Here is a 24,638-nt window from a genome sequence, read left to right as displayed (position 1 = left end):
TACAGATTACTGCATTGCGGGCGTTGGCACCTTACAGGCATTGACGTCACGGTGACCGACACATATTGGTCACATTGATGAAGCTATCTGACAGGTTACTGCATTGCCTGGACGTCACGGTGACCGACACATATTGGTCACATTGATGAAGCTATCTGACAGGTTACTGCTTTGCCTGGATCACGGCGATCGACGCACATCGGCCACGTTGCAGTGACGTTAGGCATGTCGAACGGCCCTATTCTTACAATAAATTAGTTGATAATGTTCAGAATTCTTACAATAATATAGTATGACCAGAAATTATTGAGAATTTTAGGAATATGTTTAATTGGATTTCTAGTATAAACAACCTTGACCGGGCTATCAAGTGCTTGGTTTAATTCAAGAGAGACAACTCCGTTAATCCTTTTTCATTAGTTTGTGAAGAGTTCTCCTCCTTTGTTTACTTGCTAGCAGACGACATTTTCAGTGATCCTCAGTATGGATGATTTAGGGAAGAGGAAGTTGATTTTAGAGTATTATAACAAGGACATCAGATCAGCTAAAGTGATTTCAAGTAGAACAGGCATCCCTTTGTCCACTGTTTATCGTGTTTTGAAAAATATTGCAAATGGATATAGCATTGAGCACCAGGGAGGCGCAGGTAGGCCCAGAAAATTGACTGTCGGTGACAGGAGGCGGCTTGGTATTCTTGTTTCTAAAAACAAACGAAGGAGTTTAGAAAACTTAAGGCTGGATATGATTGATAGAGGAACTGTGGCTGTCTGTAAGGAGACAATTAGAACTGAGCTGCATGCAATGGGTTGGCAGAAAAGTCGAGGAATTCCATCACCGATCATGAAACCTGAACAAAAGGAGCGAAGGTTGAACTGGTGCTTACAGCATAGAAATTTTAACTGGGACAATGTGATTTTCTCAGATGAAAGTTCTGTGTGGTTGTTTCCTAATACACTGAAATTCTGGACCAAACAAACTGAAAACCTTTTGTATCAGCGCCCAAAGTACAGTCCGAAATTTAACGTGTGGGGTGGCATATCTGTGTTAGGGGCAACGCCCTTCTGTGTATTTGAAGGGAATATGAACAGTGAGCGGTACACAGATATTTTCGAGGGACTTTACTTCCATCTGCTCACGTGTTCTATGGAAATTTTTTGATTTTCCAGCAGGACAACGACCCAAAACATCGTTCAAAGCATTCACAGGCCTGGTTTCGGACCCAAAATATGACATTATTAGATTGGCCAAGCTATAGCCCTGACCTAAATCCAATAGAAAATGTTTGGGGACTTATGAAGGAAAGTGTCAATAAGAAAAATCTGACAAATATTGCTGAAATGAAAGAAGAGGTGGTCCGATATTGGGACAGCATGGACCACGACTCTCTAACTTCTTTGATCAGTAGTATGCCCCGCCGCATAGAAGCCTGCATTGCTGCCCATGGTGACTTGACAAAATACTAACTGTTCACCTGTCTTTGAATCTGGAGTTGTGTTCTTCTAATATTTACATTTAATACGTGAGTAATGAGTGAAAAAAACAAATTACAATCTTAAATTCTCAATAATTTCTGGTTGTACTGTATTTCCCTCATCTTGCTTCAATCAAATATAACCTGTCTGATTACCTGCCTTAGTTACCTAGCTTGGCTACCAGTCTAGGTCATCAGGTCAGGTCACCCCGTCCTGGTCACCCTGTCTTGGTCATACTGTCTAGGTTCCACTCAAACCCTTTCCTTCCTTGATAAGCTATTGCATCAGTTTAATTGTACGCCAATCACGTCGTGTTAATACTATCAAGGTCAACTCTCTTGGTCACGTGTATTGTTACCGGTCTTTGTCACCTGGAGTGTATGTAAATCAACTGCCATGGTCACCTACCGTGTCACCTACATTATACATCGATCGACTTCATTCATCATACACTCATCACTTCGTGTTACTGGTAACCCTATATAGGTAACTTCTCTTGACCATCTGCATTGTCACCGGTCTTTGTCACCTAGAGTGTAAACACACTAGCTTGGTCACCTAACGTGTCATCTACATTATATATTGATCAACAACATTGGTCAAATAACGTGTCACCTATATTATCCATTGACTAACTACCTGGGTTATCTACAGTGTCCTGTACATTGCTTATTGATCAACTGGCTTGGTTCCCCATCTTAAACGTCTGTTGATCAGCTGCTACAGAAAGACGTCACATTTGTTGCCAAGATTGAAACTGGTATTATTGTTGTGTCGTGATTGTCCCTGACTGTGACACGTTCGAAGTGTGTCCATTGCATCAACACTGCAGTGTAAAATGATGGAGTGAGTTTAGTTTTACGCCGCTTTTAGCAATATTCCAGCAATATCACTGCAGGGGACTTAAAAAAATAGGCTTCACACATTGCACCCATGTGGGGAATCGAACCCGGCTCTTCGGAGTGACGAGCGAACGCTTTAACCACTAGGCTACCCCATCGCCCCGTAAGATGATTGAAACCAACCATGATGGTTTAAAATATGTTATGACAATATTATCCACTGTGATTCAACATACTTCTATGTGAGGTTTTGTTCTGGGATATACATTGTCCTTAACCCTTCCGTCGGTAATTACACATTTTATCAACGCACATTAATCTATAAGTATCTGAGCTAATACAGAGTAAGTAACACTTGAAGTTAAACGATTCAAAATGTACACACAGTCACACGAAACAATATACACACGTGGCACGACAATGCAACAGGTGATAGTGATAGTGCCACTCCCATCCCAATATATAATTAGAGTATGTCACTCGTTCAGAGGCCTGGTTATCTTAATCTGTTTACATGGTAAACATACAGCTGCTGTGTGCTGACATTGGGAAACATTATCAGAAGGTCATCTTTACAAATCATGGCAACATGTCAGTTGAAGAAATAGGAGACACGAAATTCACAATTAATCTGAGCATTGCAGAAAAAAAGTATGTCGGTATAAATCCTGTCCCACTTTTATCATTGGTTGGTCACGAGATCTGGTGGTCAGGCTCGCTGATTTGAATGACACATGTCATCGTATCTCAGTTACGGACATTGATGCTCATTCTGTTGATCACTGCATTGCCTGGTCCAGACTCTATTTATAGACCGCCGACAAATAGCTGGAATATTGCTGAGTGCGGCAGCAACCAAACAAACTATGTTCCTTCCTTTGGTTATCTCTGTCCCCAACTCTTTCCAACCTCGGCACCATTTCAGGCCATTCCCTGTCCTCCATATTCCCCAGCATCGTCTCCTTCCTTGATGGATGCTAAATAACCACTAACCATACAGCATAGCTTCTTGTCTACTGTGACTGGTAACTTACTTTTGAAAACAACGTAGGAGGATATTTGTACTCCGAATGCGACTTGCCAAATGCAGAAATTCGAATGTTTGTTTTGCGTCCTAACAGCAAACATCTGTTGTAGGTCACAAATTATCGTGGAATATGGGTCACGTATACAGTATTTCAGCAAAATGTGTTTTGAAGTTAGACTAGTAAAACCGAAAGTTGTCTATTTTTGCCGCTTTTAAATGCAACGACACGAGGATGGTAATGATATAAGTATAACACAGAGGCCAATAGGTAACCGTGCTTAGCTTTCAACATGATTTATTTGTGTACGAGTGATACAAGTTTACTATTTTACACAAGATTAATTGTATGGAGACGATTGGTTCATGGGTTGGACGCTTTGAACAGTTTCAATTGACTGCGGTAGTGAAATGGATGTGTGTTTTGTATCAGAGATGACCATATCAAAGCACAACATTGTCTGGATTCATACTTTCTCAATAAACACATAGGCCAGAAGGTATTCGCTGTTGAATGTCTCAGGATTATAGTCAAGTAGATTGTGTTTCAGATCGGAGTAGAAGTCATCAAGGAGGTCGTCCTTCTCGGCAGCTCTCCTGGTCGCTGCTAGGGCGGACTCCATTGTGCCTTGTGTCCATACACGGATCATATCCGCCATCCCATGGGCAAACTTTTCACGGTCATCAATTCCGTCTACGAATGTAAATTGGCATTCGTTAAATGTAGATGTAATGAAATACATACCTGATTGAGAGCATGCTAAAATACCCTAGTCTATTATTATCTATCGACAGCATGCAATTATATGTCAACAATATTTTGATTTTTACATGATGTTTGAGTGTAGAAACATACCAGCATCATGCAAGCCTTCGCAACTGTAATCTGTAATTTTACTCGTGTCGTTGCGTGTCGTTGCTGTCTGTATGGACTGGTTTTGGTCAACTTTGGTACAGCTGAAATATCTGTGTGTGCGGCGTTATGCAAGCAACAAATGCATCAATAGAGACAGAATCCTCTTGAGGGCGACAGTCTAGACGGCAAACATTAACGTACCTTTCACGAGACGGTTCCTCCACTTTGTCTTGTGTTGACATTCGATCTGTTTAACTTCCAGTTGAGACAGTTTTAGTCCAGATATAATGATGGGCGATGTGAGGTCATCAAAGGGTTGTCTGATTTCGTTGACTGTTCGGAAGTATTCATTCAATACAGCCTTCTTCATCTCCATCTGCAAGATCGGACTTATTAATATAATCTGCGTTGTGTTCTAGTCTGAGGCTATTTTGTAAATGTCCACACCATGAACCAATACATAATAATCAAGGCAGCTCTGGGGGGAAAGTGCTTATTTAAGGCGCTAAAGGCGAATCGTGTTAATTTTTGGCATACAAGCTTTTTAGGGGTATTGAGGGGTGCTGAATCCAAATATGCTGTATGCCAAGCTCACGAATGCCCCACAATGCCTCAATTTGAGAAATCCAAGATGGCCGCTAACGCCAAACTGAAACCTGAAACTTTACATATCACTTTCATTAATCTAGTAAGAAAGTTGAAAAATGCTTTTTGGAATGTTTCACACATGGGGATTGCAATGCAATACTCAGTTTTGTGATTAAATTGGAAGGAAATGATTGATTTTCATACCCATTGCAAAAATTATCATTTTGAACAATGAATATTCAGATGGTCAAAAACCCTGTCCTTCACCATCTCCATCTCAAGGTAAGTGTTTTAAAAACAATATGTCTATTTGCGGAATCACAGCAATGGAAAGAATGCAAATCGTTAATGCTGTCTGCTGTCTAAGCAGAATACACAGTAAAAGTTGTAAGCTTTCCCTCATTCCCATTCATATCTGGTGTTTTGGCAGTTGTTGTTAAGTTTCCTGCAGTTGCAAGCCTCAATGCATTCTATGCGAAATTTCCTGCAGCAGCAGCGTTAACTGAGGCAGCCTTTCATACAACTGCAAGATGTGATCTCCCTGCACGCTTTTGGGATAGGTGGCAGAGAGAGTAGCCACGCCACTAACTGTCCGTCTTGGTGAATCCACTCCATTTCAGTCACCGGAGGAAGATCTGGACATGGGCAGTGTGGACATGGGCAGTGGTTCCAGACACTTGTTGGTAGTAGGAACGCATGATGAGGAACCTGGCTGCGTCAGAGGTTGGTGGCAGAGTCTCTTGTACACGGCCAAGACAAAACAACTTAACTCGTGCTTTGTTGCATGTATCGACCCCAGGTACGCCATATATTTTACAGATGAACTTCCCTGTCGATCCAGTTAGGTTTTCATTGAAAGGGCCGTTTCCAAGGCCAGTGAGATCGGTATGGTGTTGCTTGAACACATTCCTTGCTGTTTTCTTACTGTGGCCACTGACGTGAGACACACTATCACATCCGGTGAAGGCATGGAAAGCAAGTAGTGTATCGACCTGATCTGCTGACAGTAGCCTGCGAATTTCGTGTACTTGGAGATACTTTGGAGCTTTCGATGTCCCAGCTTTCATGTAGAGATGAGTGCATCTCATTTTGTCACAGTGTGCCAGAAGTAGGAGAAGCGTGTCTGTGTCACGCACATAACAAGCGTCTTCATCTGAGTATGGATGCTATGTAAGTTGTGTGTCCGCTTCTTCATGATCAGCTCTCAGAGATGAGACTTCAAGCTCTGGATCAGACGACTTGACTGTAGTGGCCTCAATGAACCACCCTGCTACAACTACAGGTTTATTTATTGGGCTGTGTTCAATGAGATGGTTTGACAGTAGCACACCAACACATGCTCTATTTGCCTCCAGTGCAATAAATATAGACCAGTCTGATGGGAGAGGGACTGGCCCACACGCTAATTGACGACGTATCGGTCGTAGGCGCTGCTTGAGTTTTGCGCTTTTATGGAATCAACATGATACCTGTAGTCAAATACTACGTGAATTCTTTGATAACTTGTTTCATCTTGAACACCGTGGTTGCAAAGGCTCTGGCGTAGTCACCAAACGTTCTAATGTCTGGCGGCTTTCCGAGTACCATCACTAGGGCTTGGCCGTCAATGAGCAGGCAGCCGGACTCATCGCGTGTGACCTTAGCAGATGTTTGAACTTCTTGCATCAGTATACTGGCTGACACAGTTTTGTTAGTGGAATGTAGGGTACCACTAGTTGTGGCCAATGATAGTGGGACGGTCATGAGGACATGCTGTAGGATGTTTTCCAGCTTTACCCCACGCCCTGCTCTATAGGCTGTATTGAGCCTTTGTAGAATATTCCGGTCCACTTTGATAGTGCTTTGCTTTCCCTTGGAAGTTTGCACTACGTCATACAAAGAGGCAAATGTCTTGGCCTTATTCTTCTGAATAGGCGATTTCAGATCCAGGTGCTGGTCACTATCAACAGGCTCACACGGACGTTTGTCCACGAAGACTTTCATTTGCTCCTGTCCAAGGTGTTCTACACTAAGCAGAGATTGTTGGTTCAGTTATGTGGCCACATCCTTGTTGATGATGTTTATCAAGGTGTCACCACCATTTTGAAACATACAATGTTGTTTGCTTTCATCAGATTCGTCTTTATTCATCCTAGTTGTTGCACACTCATTATGTGTGTACTCATCGTCTTGTCGTCCTTCGTCATTTGCAGCATGCCCTTTGTCTGAGAAGCTATGAACCGTTCTGAGATTAAAAGACTGATGGTATTCTTGTGATGCCTACTAAGCCTCCACTACTCTTCTCTGTAGTATTCAGCCACTCAGTACTTTGGTCTGTTGAAACTTGATTGAAGCCTGGATCAGTGCGTTTGACTACAAATGTGCCGTTCTGGAACTCCCGGAGCACTTCTGCAGGGAGACATGACATTTCAGCCAGATATACAGTACCCCATCAGGCATAGTTCACATGATTGTACTTGAAGACGAATGGCAGCATACGTTTGAAAGCATACAGATATCCCATAACCCATCACGTTGTGCTCTTGAGAAGCAAAGTAGTATGCTGACCATAGTCATGTAGTCCCACCATAAGGCAGCATTAGGGTCATCAGCTGCAACACCTGCACTGAATTCTTTCAATGGCTGCTGAAATCTGTCAGTAGTCAGTTTGTCAACCATGCCAACAATGTGACTGGTATCTACGGACGTAGACAGATCTGCGAGCTCAGTAATCGGAGCTGCGTCTACCTCGTCCATGTAGGCATGGAGTCTTTGGAGGAGTATTTGCCAAAGAGCTTGAAAAGTTTGTGCATTTGTATGGCACGTGCATATCCCTTTCCTCCCATGAAAGCTGGGCAGCAGTGGTTCCCAATACATCACATTCTACCCATAGCTCGGTGAGACCGCACCCGGTCATATGTCGTCCGATTATACTGAGGAAGTTCATGGAAATGTAAAGTCCTCCAAGGCAAGGTATGAGTACGTTCTTATACTCTTCTACAGACCACTTCAGTTCCAACAGCTTCGGATAAAGGGCCTCGTTCACAGTCAGAACAACATGCTGCTGTCCCATAGACTTGGCTACAGGTATCACTCTCTTAACAACTGTGTTCAAGGTATCCAGTTAAGATGCAGGAGACTTTCTGATAGGTAGGTAGCCCGCTGTAGTTTTCTCTGGCTGACGCTCTGTGATCCTCTGTTTGGTGCAGGTATGATGACAGCCATCACTTCAGGTATATCGAAGGTTCCTGTCTTAGAAATGTCAATGCCACTGAGGAGATCATCTTCGGGCGGACCACGTTGCTACCTGAGTGGCATGGAATGTTCCTTTACCGTCCAGAGTGTTCTCATTAATGTCGACGTTGTCTGTTGAGAAATGGACAAAGCGGTCCTTTGCTAGGTTATGTGGCATAACAGCCCCAGTGCCATCCATGGTCTATAATGTCTTCTTGGCTAGTGCAGTATCAAGTTTGATAACTCATGACATGACCTGCCTGGTGAAACATGTTCACATGTTCACATGTTCTCGATCGAGTTGCTTGGTGAAGGGCATTGGCCAATCCTATGTGTTTTGGGGTCAAGAACTTGTCTCCATTAGCAGTGTACATAAAATCTTGAGCAATACTAGTGATTCTAGCTTGTCGTCGGTCGTCATTTATGTCATCTTCCAGGTCGTGAAACATGTACAAACTATCAAGTATGCTCTCTTATACTCTGTCTTCGCTGATGTCTATTCCTTTTGAATTGGGATGAGATACCATGTCACCACGTATCCGCAGTGCAACATGGACCATGGTCAGACATGTATCCTGCTCCTCATGTTTGAATGATGGAATGACTTTGTTAATATCCTTTGTATCAACTTTTGTTACCATTTCAGAAATCAGAATATGCCGAAATTTGAATGGTAGCAACACAGTATGAGGTTCGTTTCGAGCACGATCGTGCAATACAACAACATCATATATGCCCAAAAGAAGGTCCGCTAGTTTATCTTTGAAAGTGTTCCTCCGGGACATAAATGAAGATGGTATATCTATTTGGACATTCTTAGCTATTGTGCAGTACCTGTTCCATACATCTACGAGATCAAGCATATCACCATGTTTTGCCGATTGCTCAAGTTCTTGACAAAGCCAAAATAAGCTCATATCTGTGCTTTGTGGTGACACATCACTAATCCGCTTTGTGATACGAACAGGACAAGACAAGTCCGGTGAAAAGCTCCGTCTGCAGCTGTAAGATTATTTACACAAGCCATTGGTCATACTTTGCTGCTTCCAGTATTCTGGTGCTGACTTTGGATTCTTGCATGAGATGAAGTGATTCTTTCTTGTCTTTTTGACAAACGACACACTTCTTCCAATCAGTCGCAGATGTTTTGCTTCGAAGAACAACACTTGGTGAAGTTTGCTGTTTGCTTCTCTCAATGCAGCATTCTCTAGTCTTTCGACTTTTGATTTACTCATGTAGCTAGATCGTCCTTATGCCATAAGATTGGCTGAGATGAGTCCATTTGGAGTATTTCAGTGAGTCGATCAGTTACTTCTCTGAAATTGTTATATTGTAATTTAAAACGAAGTTGTCTAATAGTATTGACTGACCGAAGACCATCATATATTTATGGGCAGTGCCAAACAAACCTGCACACATGTTGTACATCATTACAGGACATATCAACTTAACCATCTTATGGATGGTATTATAAATTGAAACACAAATTTATTGTTAGAAATGACATTTGTTTTGCAAAAGATTTACAATTCAAGAATTTTCTACAATTTTAATCATGAAAATGAGTGCTGCATTTTTGCATTCCCCATATGTGAAAACATAAGAAAGCATACTTTTTCAACTTTCGTCCTTGATAAATGAAAGAGATATGTTAGTTTTCAATCAATCTGGCTTTGGCGGCCATCTTGGATTTCTGCATTTTGAGGCATTATAGGGCATTGTTTAGCTTAGCATACAGCATATTTGGATTCAGAACCCCTCAATACCCTTAAAAAGCGTGCATTAAAAAATTAACACAATTTGCCTTCAGGGTTAACAATTTGAGTAATTTGCCATAGTCTAACAGGTTACAAGGTAAATACAGGAATTCTGCAGATCTGTGTATAAACATGCCGACAAAAATGACAGCGTTTTGAGCGTTATATGAAATGCAATTTCATTCCAAATCTACTTTTAAGGCGTTATTTGTTCAACTGCATGTTCTACTACAAAATGTGGCTGAAAAGTCCCGAGAGACTACATTGACTGATTTGGTTGTTTCCTTTCGACATCAGCACCCGTTGAGGTTCACACACTTCTGAAAAAAACAACCGGTGAAACAAACCTTCCGAAACAATTTTACCGTCAAACTGGAGAGTCGGAAAGAATTGTGTCGATACAGAAGGTATTCGATGAGGTAGATTCACAACCATTCATTGCAGATATGGTGACATGATGTCTAATTCACACAACATACTTTCAGTGAGTTATCCACGTCGCAGTTGCCTGGGCATGTTGAAATAATAATTGCCGGATTTTGGGGTAGTAGTCAAGTAGCAATGCTCCATGGAATCCCAGAAATCCCACTGCGTCATACGGCAATGCTTTAACTGTTCTTTAGTCTATGTCTGAAAGCGGTAAACCCAAGAGACATCCGTGGTGACAAATCGCTAATGGGTCACTGGTTTTGCTTAAAAACAACGTAAATTCTGAGGGCTGATGATGAACTCGCAACACTTCTGATCAGGATTGCATGTATGAAGGTTTTAAAGCCAGCGTGCTGAAACGTTTGGCAAACCAAGTCCCTTCACCAGATTGCTCTCAGCTTTACCATGATAGATGATAGATGCCAACTCAACTGGCTATGTGGCATATGATTAAGCGTCCATAAACACACGGCACAAGACGCGCACTAACGCTGCTAATGCTGCTACTTTGTTATGCTCAGAAGCTTTGAACCATCCCCCGGTGAATCACTGAACACCCTCTGCTGACTAAACTCATGTTCCAAATACTTCGTTTCCATAAGTACTCCTCGGTGTTCAGTATTAGTGAAAGTGAATGATTGTGTTGAAATAGCTCTAATAGATATTCAATAGAATATTTCAATAATATGTTTCATTTGTTGTATAGACTTTCTCAATCACAAGAACTTATCCCACCTTGGATATCTTCCCTTGTTTCCAGTACTTCCGGAGCATAATGTTGAAGATTGTGAAGAGGCCATCGGCCGAGGACACAGCATTACCGTAGAGCAGCTCGGGATCGTGGATAGGGATTGAACACACAAGATGGCCACCTGTCCACAAGTGTTTAAACTATAGGTTGGTACGCCAACATGGTATTTTCAGGTTTCTGCACTTGGGTTAGTATATAAATGTGTGATATTACCGTCGCAAATAAATGAAGAAGCATATCATATAGATGACGTCATATACTACTATTGCGTCACACATCAAGGTTTTCAGTGACGTCATGCCTAAACATATTTACGGCACTTCCCTCAGTGGACCCAAATGTCATCAAGTAGTCAATGACGTTTGGTTTACATCTCCATATACTGGCATTGATAGCCGTGCATAACGCCGTAAGAACACACACACACATACACACACACATACACACACACACACACATACACACACACACACACACACATGCACACATATTTAGCCGTTCAGCGATTACAAAATAATATCAAAAGGCATGTTTAAGACGAGTAAGACACTGATGCAACAGTCACCGTACCTTTCTTGAGTTCCCTGGACCTACAGTGAAGAAAATTATTCCAGTCATCAGATGCGATTTTCTTGGCAGCGTCCCTGGACATCGTGTTCAGAAATAGATCAGAGGTCGCGTCGCCATTTAGGTCAACAGGTCTGGAAGAAATGCAGACAACTTCAGGAAATCCACGTATTGTATCATACGTAACGCAACTGTAATTTTAAGTACAAACAACAACACAACGAAAGGGAGGTGTGAACAGTTTGTTCTACCTGGAGAGCCAGTGCAGTGCGATGAAACACAACATCATGTCCATGGAACTGGAGGGCACGCACTGTTGGTAGAAGTTGGTGGCACATGCTGATATGAAAAGTCGTGAGTCGTTGCCAAGGTAACTGGGGGGCTCACACACGGGACCTGAGAAACACACAAACTACTTTGTCGGCATCACCATATACACCAATAACTAATCATACGGGCGTTAAGTGCTTTTCCATGTATAGTATTTGATACATATTTATGTAAGGCACATATTTTACACATTTTATGTATTCATTTTATTCTATTTATTGACATTTGGAATTGTTCAACTAATATGGATTTGTGAATATGTGCTGCCTCTTTAAAGGTGATCAACCGTATATGACCACAATGTATACTATCAATGTCCGTTCCTCTTTTAAAATAGATTCCAAATTTTGTTTTGTTTTTTTGTTTTGTTTTTGCTTTTTTTGTGTGTGTGTTTTTTGTTATGCTCTAATACTGTCGAAATGGTGTTAAGTCATTATCTAGTGGAATAAAACCAAATGCTTTTTTTAAAAAGCGCAGAGGTTTTGACTAACCGTTTGAAATCTCAGGAAAGATTTCAGTTCAAATATGTCAAAAAGTTGTACACCCAGATATCACACAACAGGCTTAATAAAATCTATAAATCTTTGATCATTGGGGCAGTCCTCACAAACCTTGATGTGCTAGGTGCAGTTATATCTTTATATTGGGTGGTTGAGCATATTCTTCTTTAGAATAAAAGCACAAATTGTTCAAACGTTTCCTGAGAAAACAAATTGTGAAATGCAGGACTTCTTTTTCAATATCGTACATGTGTAATTTGGGGACGGGACATTTCCGGAAGAAGTAGTTATCCCTGTATATGTACATAATCTTCGACCCACTGCTTACCATTGTTCCTGGGTTAGATTGTCAAACGTTGTGGAAAGGAATTTGTCCAAGAAGTTTATTGTAAGCTTTAGTTATATCAGTCATGTCATGTCATGGCCAAACAGCCGCTCCCTTCTAATGATTTACGCCCAACAGAAACTGCCATCACTCAGATCGGTCCGTCTCGTTTCATATTTGGATAAAAGCATAAACGTGAGTGTATGTAAACTAAAACAAGGTCGTATGATATGAAGGACATATTCAACCGACATGAGCTACCTACAAATATGCTCCAGATTTCGAGTCACATGTGTTATTACGAAAACGGAAGACATACAGTTTTTCTTTCTTCAAGCACGATATAGGTTCATTGGAGTCAGGCATATGGCAGTGCTCTGTGTACATTTTCTAAACACACATGACCTATTTGTTCTGTCTGGTCACACGACATAGGTCATTGTGTGGGTGGCGAAGCTGCTGTGAATGAACACTACCCGGCAGCTGATAGTGGTTCCCCCCATGACCTCTGTGCGTAATCAGTGTCACCACGTCTAACCACACCGGGCTAGCCACACACGGGAATGTCATGATTCCACCATCAACCAAACACTCTAGGACATGAACCCGAGACGTACACAATCACATGTTTACTGAATGCTTAAACCCAGGTACATGCTCACCATACAGTTTGTGAAAGAGCGAGTTGAAGTCATTCTTGTAAGTATCTTCATACATGACGCTTATCTCAAGGTCGCCACCATAGAGGCGGCGGATTTCTTCTGAAAGGGAAACAGAACCATGTCCATTGAAACTACATCCGATCCAAATGCACAGATGATTGGAATAGGAATGTTTAACTGTTATTGTCAACAGAGTCATAGTGAGAACACGACACATCCCATTTTATACATTTATACTTATCTCTCACTTAGTCTGGAAACCAGACGCCCAGAATGGTGAAAATGTGGTGCAGTTCTGGCGACTGAATAGGATGTGATTTTTAACAATCAGGGATGATTGAGCTTTGATTTAAAGCCGGTTGTCACTAGCTACCGTGCGTGAACACCGTGCGCCCTTTTAAGATGCAACATATCCTTTCAGCTATGGTAATATACTGAGGGAAAAAATAAGGGATCACATGAAAGCACAAGTGTTCCTTTATCTTTTTCCAGGTATCTTCACAAGCTATGCGATACAAAGCTTGTGAAGAAATCTTGGAAAAAAATATAGGAACACTTGTGCTTATGTCATCCATTATTTTTTCCCTCAGTATATTTTCACCGATAACTGGATGAATTAGTTTAAGAACTTGGTTTGGAGGGTCCAATTTTAATCAAAACAGTACCACCGGTGGGGGAGGATACGCTCACCTTTCACGAACACCTGGTATCATCACAGTTTCATAGTAATTCATAAACACATGCTCTGTCATCGTATCGAATGGTAACAATCACTGGATTGTCTGGTTCAGAACCGATTTGGTTAAAACAAGATCATGCAACTGTGATACTGCTGAAACAGATATCTGCTCATGATATAGTCGCAATTGTACACTCGACTCGATTGTGGACAATAATATTATGCATATGTTCACCGTACAAATGTTATGGTAAGGTCAAATGTCAATTTTAATAGAGAGTGCATTTGATGAGAAATATATGAGTTTAGGTTTACAAATTCAAGGTAATATTACCAAAATGATGTTTTTCTAATTCCGCTATATCATTTGAAAATCACATATACGTTTGGTTGGCACTGTCTGCATGAAAAACCATTACAAGGAACGAAAAGTGTGTACTTTGTATTTAGATTAGCACAATATTACATAAGATCTTTTCAACAGTAACAGCTCCATGCTTTACATAGTATCAACGATACCACATATGTCGAGATAGTGTTGGACTATCATTAAAATCACACAAAATAACAGAAAGTTCTTAAAAGTATAATTCTGTTTATCTTTGCTCATCAAAGTATGATGAGTCAGTCATGTCATCAACATGCAAGCAACATTTCCTTCACGTCAATTCGTATCTATTGTTCATAATAGTGACAGTGTATTCCCAGTTGACATGTTAATCAATGTCAACAATGTCAAGATCACGGAACATGCTTCAGGTCCACTTCCACATGCTGAGGTACACACCAGGTTCAACCTCTTACAGCTACACCTTACTGTACATTGTCATTTACATGCACATATATGAAGCTGGAGAAGGTCCACGGGTACCATTCAGTCTAAACATATTTATCACAGAGGAATATTTGATGAAGATATATTACGACAGAAACTTATTGGTTTGAATACAAAACTTTAAGTGCCTACTTTAATGGATAATTCAACGGTAGATATTTATATGAATATTATGCTTCTACTATAACGTTTATAAAGATATGCATGCTTCAGTTTTAGGAATATCTAACAGTATTCACAGAAGAGTTACACATAACATGGTCATGACACTATGAGCATCGATCTTTGCAAGTGGGATACGGTGGCATGCATCAACCAGGTATGTGAGAACAACCACCCAATCACATTAGTTGCTTCTTACGACAACATGGTTTGCTGAAGATCAATTTTGACCTAGATTGTATTAGGGATCTAACATATTTGTGAACCTGCGAGAATGGTGAATCAATATAAGCATATATTTAGTCAGTCTCATGGCATGGATTGTAGGTAATTCCAAATACAATTTTAGACACCATAATTTATGTTGCCAATATCAGCTGGTTTCTGCATAAGTCGTACCCAAGAGAGGGAATTGTCAAGTTACATTGAATCAATATCAGCTATTCAATACACGCACAAAAGTTGGTATAGTCGTTTGCAGAAGGGTTAGATTCTTTAGAAATAGATTTTGCTCGGAAAACCTTGAATCGTACATAAATATTGGCAGTATTGACGATGATTTCGTCTAGGTGAATATCACCACGCCAACTGTCGTTCAAATCCCGATGTCAGTATGTCGCATGACTACATTGTCAGTCGAGCGGAGAGTTGACAATAGTTAGCGTATCATGGTATTGGCTCACGTGAATCACTATCTCCATCAGCTGATGAACGTCAATAATACAACGTCAGCTTAAAACAGTGACAGATCTCACCCTCATGATAACATTACTCGGAAATTAGTTTTTTTAAAAAGTATTTCCCTCCTTGCAAGAACCCCATTTACTCTATGTCGCTGGGACCTTGTATATGCCAATAGTCTGTCTTGTACTTCAAATTTTCTGCCCAACCTCTTTTTGCAATGCAATAGTCCAAAATGAAGCAAGTCTAGACTTCAATTGGTTTTGAAACGCCGAGATCACTGGGCTAATTCAGTATTAACGGAGTCAAATATTTCAATCGAAATTTTCTATTTTCCGAGACTTAGCGCTCCGTATAACGTGCCAGGATCCTGTAATTATGGATCGAAATATGCCCTTGATATGCTAATTTGTTTATCAAGACCATATCTATATTTCTGAATGTCGCCCTCATTAGACAACTGTTGTTAGATCTAATATTCAACTTGCCCACTTGCCTAGTCTTTTTATGACATATGTTTGGGTTTGGGGGGGGGGGTATTTTGCGTGTCTTTGTTTGTTTCTTGTTGTATTGGGGCTATTCAAGATGAAATCCATCCTAGCAGAATAAATTGATTATTTTCTGACAACACAGCAGTAGCGAGCGAAGTGACATTTGTTTTGTACCATATTTCACATTATTAACACTAAAACATTTACACACCATAATGGCATAATGTTACCTGCAAAGCATTAAGATATTGATATCCACCATCAGCTTTAAGGGTTTTATAGCAGTGCGTGGAGAGTGAGGAGACACAAAATTTTAATGACAATATTGACACTTCTTAAAACATATCTTCTGTTTCTGCCTGAAATATACGGAAATGTGTATGATAGCCCACCAATATCTTCGACATAGTTGGTATTATTGATACTTTGTAAAGCATAGAGCTGAAATTTGCTAATATTTTGCTAATCTAAGCACAAGTACCGACTTTTGTTTCCTTGTAATGGTTTTCCAAGCGTACATTGCCAACCAAACGTTTATATGATCTTCAGATGATATTGCTAAATTGGAAAAACAAAATTTTGATAAAATGTCCTTTAACTTGAAATCTTAACTCATATTTTTCTCACCAAATGCATTTTCTCTTGACATTTGACCTTAAAAAATATTTTTAAGATGACCTTATATCTAATATTATTATCCACAATATTAAATCATGATCTCAGCAAAATTACTACTTGATGAAAAGCGGTCACCCCAAACCAGACTTCTTAAATTAAACCATCCAGTTATTGGTGAAAATATCACCATTGCTGAAATGGCATGTTGCATCTTACAAGGGCCCCTCCTACAGTATTCACGGTAGCTGGTGACAACCGGCTTTAAATCAAAGCTCAATCATCCCTGATTGTGAAAAATCACATCCTATTCGGTCGCCAGAACTGCACCATATTTTCACCATTTTCGGGGTCTGGGTTCTAAACCAACTAGGAGCTATTCAATTGCGACAGGACTTGAACATGTACATTAATTACCACGGCGCGTGACAAAGGTCTATGTAAACAACATATACCTACTGCCACAACAGCCATACGGTCAGCGCATTTACTACTGGTTTTCATTGTTAAGTGTCCCGCTTTTGCATGTTATCACTTTTACTGTTTTCATATGTACATATAAAGCTACTTGCTTTCTAGCTTTCATTCGCCTAATTTAGTCAATGTCAACAATGCCAGGATCACGGAGCATGTTTCAGGTCCACATCCACATGCTGAGGTACGCAACAGGTTCAACCTCTTAAAGCCACACCTTCCTGTACATTGACTTTTACGTGCATAGATATGAAGCTGAAGAAGGTCCACGGAAACGAATTAGTCTAGACATATTTGCAACTTTATCACAGAGGAATATTTGATGAAGATCTATTACGACAGAAACGTATTGCTTTAAGTGCAAAACTTTACGTGCCTTCTTTAAATGGACAATTCAAAGATGTTCCTAGATATTTATACAATATAATCTTAAACATCGTACTCCTCATGTTACAAAAGTTGACATCCATAAATGTCCCCCCTTTTGGTCAAACTAGAAGTCGTGATGCACGAACGTAAGAGGCACATGTGCTTCGCGTGATTCCCACAGTTATCAAGTTCAATTTAAGTAACATATTGCACACAGCTATGACAATCTTAAATTCCATTGCGTGTCAGACAATCTCTTCTTGGCACAGAGACATTGTGACCTGAATGACGGTCAGTGTTTCAAGGTCACCCCTTTGAGTGCTTTCACACCACACGACAAGTCACCATTGTTCATGCTCTTCAAAATACATATGCCCATGGTCCCTGGTATGGTGATCTACCTTCAGTTATTGGCGATTTATAGCCCATTTTTATACTGTATTGTTTTCCCCTATAGTTAAAACGTTTTAGATTTATTTACTAGTTTTACATACATATCTGTGATATTCTAGTTGTTTTACTGTCCTTCGTTGACAGGGTTTTATATATTATCTGTATGTATTATAAATTTAGAACTAGTTTTAGTCACGATATGGCTGAAATATTGCCGATGTGACTTTAAATTTTAACTCACTCACTCAAAATACATATGTAACACATTGTACAACCATAGTATAGTAATACTCCGGATGTAATTTCATGTAATTTCTGATTAGAGGACAATGAAGTGTTTAATCTAAACATGACCAGACATAATATTATATATTAGCAAAGTTAATATATGACCAAACTTAAAAAATATGGATATCTTTGTTTTGAGGACATGATTATTATAATCACAGTTAGTTTATCTATTTGAAATATAATGCCATTTTAGAAAGTGGTCAAATACAACGCATTTGTATATTTGGGATTACACTTTCTCAGTGATACAGTGATAAGAATCGACTGAAGAGCCTATGACTGTAGTTTTGACTGCACGCAGTATGGATATGACACATGAAAAACACCATTTATAATAGATCTCTAACTATCAGACAATTACAGACGAGGTTTAGACAAAAGATATTGATACTGACCTAACATAGCCTGTATAACGTCCATCGATATGGATGCATCCGCCACACCATAGTCTCCTATGTGGAACTCGTTGGACGACACAGGAATCTTACCTGCAAAAACGCGATGTTTGTCATCATCAAAATAATGAAGCAAGAATGAACCAAATCACAAGTTACTATTCAGAACTACCATAAAGGATACAATAAAGGTTCAGAATAGCTAAGGAACGTCTTTGTAATAGTGAACTAAATCTCGTACCATTTCATATTAAAATGCCAACATAATATTACTCAAATAGTACTTTACTTTGTTTGTTCTACGTTGTATGTGTATTCACAATAATGGATAACTTGTGTTTATACTGTGCATGTCACATGCCCGCTGATTTATAGCATATGCAAAAGATGAAACGCATTTAGGTTAGTCAGAAGGAATTGTTTAAAGGACCTGGTTTACACTCACGTAAAGCGTCGATGATGTCGTGTTTTATGGCGGCAGCTGCATTACGTTCGCTAACAAATTGGACCCTGTGGTTGCCTCGCTTCATCCCCTCCATTCTGTAAATCTGTTCTGATGTCAAGTTGTAGTCTTCAAAGAAGTGAAGTAAGTCCCCAAAACATTCAAAGTACATTTAAACCAACTGCTATATTTAATCGTAATATATGTATTATTTTAATTTATGGCTAGATTCGTCGACAATTGCTGACAGCTGAAAGTATGGTGTAAATCCATCTAGGGTCCATGGAGGAATCAAATGTACTGTATATCCCCAGGGTCCCTAGTATGGTGATCTGCCTTCAGTTGTTGGCAATCTATAGCCTCTTTTACTGTCTTGTCATCCATAGTTAAACTGTTTTAGATTTAATTACTAATTTTAAGTTCATATTTGTGATAATCTAGTTGTTTTACTATCCTTCGTTGACAGTTTTTTAAAATTTAACTTTAATTATTATAAATCTATAACTTGATTTCGTCACTATATGGCTGCAATACTACCGATGTGACTTAAAATCTCAACTCAAGCAAACTTTCCAGAAGGAAGTAATATAAAAATGTGTGTCCTGAAAGACACAGCCCGACTCTAAATAGAATACGACGGCGTTTGCAGATAAGGGAGACGCACGGCAGGAGCAGACTGACGCAGATCAGACAATGCCACCAGCCACATAGAATAGAAGGGTTCTGGGTGAGAGCCACTTCCTTTAACAAAACCATTCCTACATGTACATATCGAAAAGGTATTGTGCTTCAATGTGTGCACGAACGAGGCATGTGACGTTAAACACAAACATTATATTCATAAGTAAATCAACCCCAGACAAGGAAGGACTATCGGGTTTATGTGAGGCTGCTTCTTGAATTATGTATTGTCGGGGGAAGAAATGTTGATAGTGACTTTATAATTTGTTTTTGGAAAGATAACATTCGAGATAATGTATCAAACATTTCGTAACAGATCAGAGATGAAATTGGCATCACTGTTCAGGTCCATGAAGGTTTGTTTTGAACCTTAAAGGTTATAAGGACACCTTGTTGCTGGTTACTTGCGGAACAAATTAAGCGACCAGTGAAGCCGCCTCGTCTATGCATAAACATTCAGAGCGACACAGTTTCACACAAGGCTTTCACCTCTATGCATACGGTTCGAATATATCTTCGCATTCTGCTCAAAACATTGAAAAATGCAAGGGATTATCAAAGCTTTCGGCATATCAAGCTGACAAAGATTCAAAAAATAGATTATACTAATTCATAAACAAATATGTTATTGATGATGTAGACGTAATTCGAACTGGATATCGATCGATTGGCATTTTAAATAGGACAGTTTGAGAACTTAAAGACATAGACAATTTATGTACGCACGAAGTAAATGCATCGACAATGGTATCACCTTTTCATATATTTCAGCTTATACTTTTCTTTCCTTTCAATTAACTACGCTATGGAGTTTTCGCAAAAGAAAATCTGGGTCCAGCTTGGATCGAATTCATATGAATCTGCCTCGCTGTAATTTACTCAACATTGCACTAATACGCATTGTACTTCTCACTAGAAAGGATAAAACATGATTTGACTTTCTGACACTAACTACTAGCTTAAAATTGGTTCACGATATAGAACCATCACATAGTAAATATATAGGATAAATAGTTATAACAAAACGTAAATGTAACAGTGTCATAAAGGTAAACGTTACTTGCTCTTCATTTATCTAACTCAAGCCAACATTAGTATTCCCATTTACCTTAATGAAGTATAAGTCAGCAACCTTTGACGGAAATGGTGCACACTGCTTCTGAATGTAGACAACGACAGTGATATGCGCTTCTTGTTTAATAGCATAGACTCTCAATGTTGCCTAATCAGCTGCTTCATTATTTATATATGGCCATGTATGTGCTGACGCTCACAAACACGTCATAGTTCAGTAGAGACGAACAGGTCTACAGATCATGGTACCAATGCCCTTGACCTTCTTTAATTTTTTTATAAATAATCACCATGTCGATACCTTACTCCTGTTACAAAAACAGTGTTTTCACCATATTCCCTTACAAATGCATGACTACTAGGTGGATAAGATGTGGATTATATGCAAGAATACACAGTTTAGTAGAACTGATCAGTATACTTCACAATGTGCCGTGACTATGCACGAAATGTGTAGCCTAGGCCTACGGATAGCACGTGCCAAGCCCTAGAATCCTGAGGTGTCCATGCAGCAAGCAGTGTTCCAACTATGACCTTTAAGGTGGTTAAAAATGACCGATGAATATATCAAAATCCTTCCCTAAGGCCCAAAATATACATACGTAATATATGATATCTTAACAATTTGTGATCTACCTTCAGTTGTTGGCGATCTATAGCCCGTTTTTATATTGTATTGTTTTCGTAATTAAAATAGTTTTAGATGTTCATGCTAGTTTTAGACTCCATCTGTGATACTTTAGTTATTTTACTGTCCTTCGTTGACAGGGTTTTATATATTATATGTATGTATTATAAATTATAAATTTAGAACTAGTTTTAGTCACGATATGGCTGCAATATTGCCGATGTGACTTCAAATCTTAACTCACTCACTCACTCTTAACAATTTGTCGACTACTGGCGACAAAATCTTTTTCCGTGACGAGAAACTGTCCATTCTACAATTCCAACCAAATTTTGAGCATATCTTTATGAATCATTTTCAAATTGTAATGACACAAGATGAGCTCACATATAACCTCCATCAACAGTGGAAACACGGTCGGCAAGGGTTATGAATTGTTAACATATAAGACAATTAACATAAGACATAGTACCAAACCCGTCCCCGCGAAATAGCCCTGTCGCCTTATTTTACAGTTATTTTGCTGACATAAAAATTGGAAGTCACCAGTCAAATATAAGTGATACAATATAGGTATCAACCATGCTTTTCTCTCAGTGTGTACAGCAGAATTCAAAATGGTTCAGAGGACACATACTTGCCGCGTCTTGAGTCTAAACACAGCCCGTATCGTCCTGTTAACAGATGGACCTTCTACCTGTAATCCGCGATATTAGTTATAGCAACTTAGTACTATTGTAATCCACTGCACAGATATCACGTAATGACATGCACTTGGTCATGGAATGTCTTGCCACGTGCATTGACAGTGATAGTTTGGCCCCGACTCTTCGTTCTACTAGTTCACGAAGCGATATCAAAGGCATGGTAAACGAACGATAAAACAGTCATGCTTTCCTGTGATGGTCCCGCCTGATTGTACGACTGGTTTGGTGACATACGACGTAGGTAATATAATAATGCTTATTAACCGTAAACAACTATGTGATGAGACATTCAAAACCAAATAACACCACAGAAGCCACCCTGTAACTTTATTTATTTCCATCACTAGGGATGGCTATAAATAGATCATAGATATCGATCATCGTTAACACAATATCGGTCGATTATCGATAAATATCAGGGACGTAGCTTTGAGCAAAAATGCTAAACCGTCTGAAACAAATGGATATATTTCACATCACTGGTGAGTTGTGACATGTGTTTACATGAATCATTAACCAAATAGAGCCCTGTACGTAATTCAGAAGCAGACCATGAAAAGAGTCCTAAATTTGTATTTTGCCTTAGGAAATAATAACTTTTTTCTATCATAAAAGTTTATGTACGCTATTATCGCCAATACAGATTTCATATTGTTATTCTAGGAGACAAGTGAGAACGTCCCAACTGTTTGATATTTAGATATATGCATAAAGATTCAGAGCGACAAAAAAAACCTCTCCACATGACTTTTCGACAAAAGGGATGATTGCAACTTCACTTTCATGTAGAGCAATATTCCAACAGATCAATCCTTTTGTGTTAAAACTTTACATTTCACAACTTTTGAGGACAAAAATTATGTCCAATGCAATTCCTTATTTTGACTTGTACCATACGTTCCCGAATTATATCAGGTGAACAATTGACAGACTAAGCATATGTTTATGACGGGTGCCATCGGTGGGACGGGATACGTTCATCTTATCGCGAACACCTGGTATTATCACTATTTCATAGTGATTCATAAACACATGCTCTGTCATCGTATCGCATGGTGGCCATCACTGGATTGTCTGGTCCAGACTCGACTTGTTTACGAACAACATCGTACAGCTGTAATACTGCTGAACCAAATACATACTCGTGATATAGTCAGAATTGTACACTCGACTGTACTTTAAGGAGATATTTCTTATGCATGTGGACATGATGTTTTCGCTTCTATTTGATATTTTTCCTATTGACGATATTTCCGATTATCGATCAGTTTGGCCAGCCCTATCCATCACTATGTCTGACGCAAGGTTTGCTTGATGCAATGCTACTCTACATGGATGTCCTAGTGCTTTACGCCACGTACCTCTATATCTTCAGAAATTTTATTCTTTTCCTGGACATCTGGTATTCATAAGGTCACATTCCACCTGCCATGTAATGACATCTATCCTTAATTCCGTTCCTTTTGCATGCCAGATGTCTCTGCAAGTCTTCATTTAGTGTGTATCCAGTATTCTACTGCATACACCTGTTGCTAGATACGCCACAGTGATTCAGTCACATACATATGATGAATACAGACGCCCATCTGTCGCATACATATGTTATGTGCAACCGCAATTGTCTTTTACGTGTTACGCTTTCATTCATTGAGTCACCTATTGCTGCTGTATTAGAGACGTGTGTCTCCTTTATTCATTTGCATTTAGCTGATGTATAAACTACTTTAAGAAAGTAATTCTCGCTCGAGTAGAAGCCTGAGTGCAAGAGCATTTACCAACATTTCCAAACAAGCTCCAGTTTGGCTTTAGAAAACAACACGGAGCAACCAATTCAGTGTTTACTTTAAATAAAAGTTGACCCTGCTATTTAAGCAGACATTCACAGGTTTGTACGGCTTTTATGGACCACGGAAATGCGTCCGACCGCATATGACTCTTTTAAAGTTGTATGAAACGGGTATGAAAGGCAAAATGTGGCAGCTCCTATACCAAAGCTAAACATCAAGTTCTGCATTTGTTCAACATTGTGGCTTAAAATCAAATGAATATGCTATACAACAAGGTGTCGGACAAGGAATGGTCTTGTCCTCCTGTTTTTTTTCTCCTTTTTATCAATGACTTAATATGTGAACTTAGAACCTTAAACATTGGTAGTCGCGAATACGATATTGATATCCCCTGTATTTTATTGGCTGATGACACTACACTTGCTTCTACTTCTCCTGAAGTATACAGTCGTCACTTGCCACTGTGTATACCTATCCTTGTAAGTGGCGGTTTACAGATGACGGTTCAAAGAGTACTTGCATTATATTCCGTAAATCTAAGAAAGGCCAAGATGACTGATTATTCTTTCGGATTTTGCGAAACAGATATTCCAATAAGTGAAAGTGTCAAATACGGAG

The 24,638-nt window shown here is 39.5% G+C and overlaps 1 protein-coding gene across 5 annotated transcripts; it reads right to left on the bottom strand.

Annotated features, from left to right (window-relative positions):
- Positions 1-3,610: 3,610 nt before the first annotated feature.
- Positions 3,611-22,386, bottom strand: LOC124286918 (probable jasmonic acid carboxyl methyltransferase 1). Of its 5 annotated transcripts, none has more exons than XM_046723373.1 (9): positions 22,164-22,386; positions 19,147-19,272; positions 18,702-18,794; positions 13,317-13,415; positions 11,751-11,895; positions 11,503-11,633; positions 10,917-11,053; positions 4,396-4,570; positions 3,611-4,032 (listed from the first exon to the last, which is right to left on the bottom strand). In XM_046723373.1, exons 2-9 carry the CDS (start codon positions 19,238-19,240, stop codon positions 3,806-3,808), a joined length of 1,101 nt encoding a protein of 366 aa, XP_046579329.1. In that variant the 5' UTR covers positions 19,241-19,272; positions 22,164-22,386; the 3' UTR covers positions 3,611-3,805. The 5 variants fall into 5 exon arrangements, with proteins under 5 accessions (XP_046579329.1, XP_046579333.1, XP_046579331.1 ...); XM_046723377.1 differs by having other exon boundaries at positions 19,147-19,254; XM_046723375.1 differs by lacking the exon at positions 22,164-22,386 and adding an exon at positions 20,933-21,034.
- Between the last annotated feature and the right edge of the window lie 2,252 nt (positions 22,387-24,638).

This window comes from Haliotis rubra, unplaced genomic scaffold, assembly GCF_003918875.1.
Source record: "Haliotis rubra isolate DU_JTF1 unplaced genomic scaffold, ASM391887v1 Scf396, whole genome shotgun sequence".
In the NCBI taxonomy this organism is placed as follows: domain Eukaryota; kingdom Metazoa; phylum Mollusca; class Gastropoda; order Lepetellida; family Haliotidae; genus Haliotis; species Haliotis rubra.
This window is presented reverse-complemented; position numbering and strand designations above follow the sequence as displayed.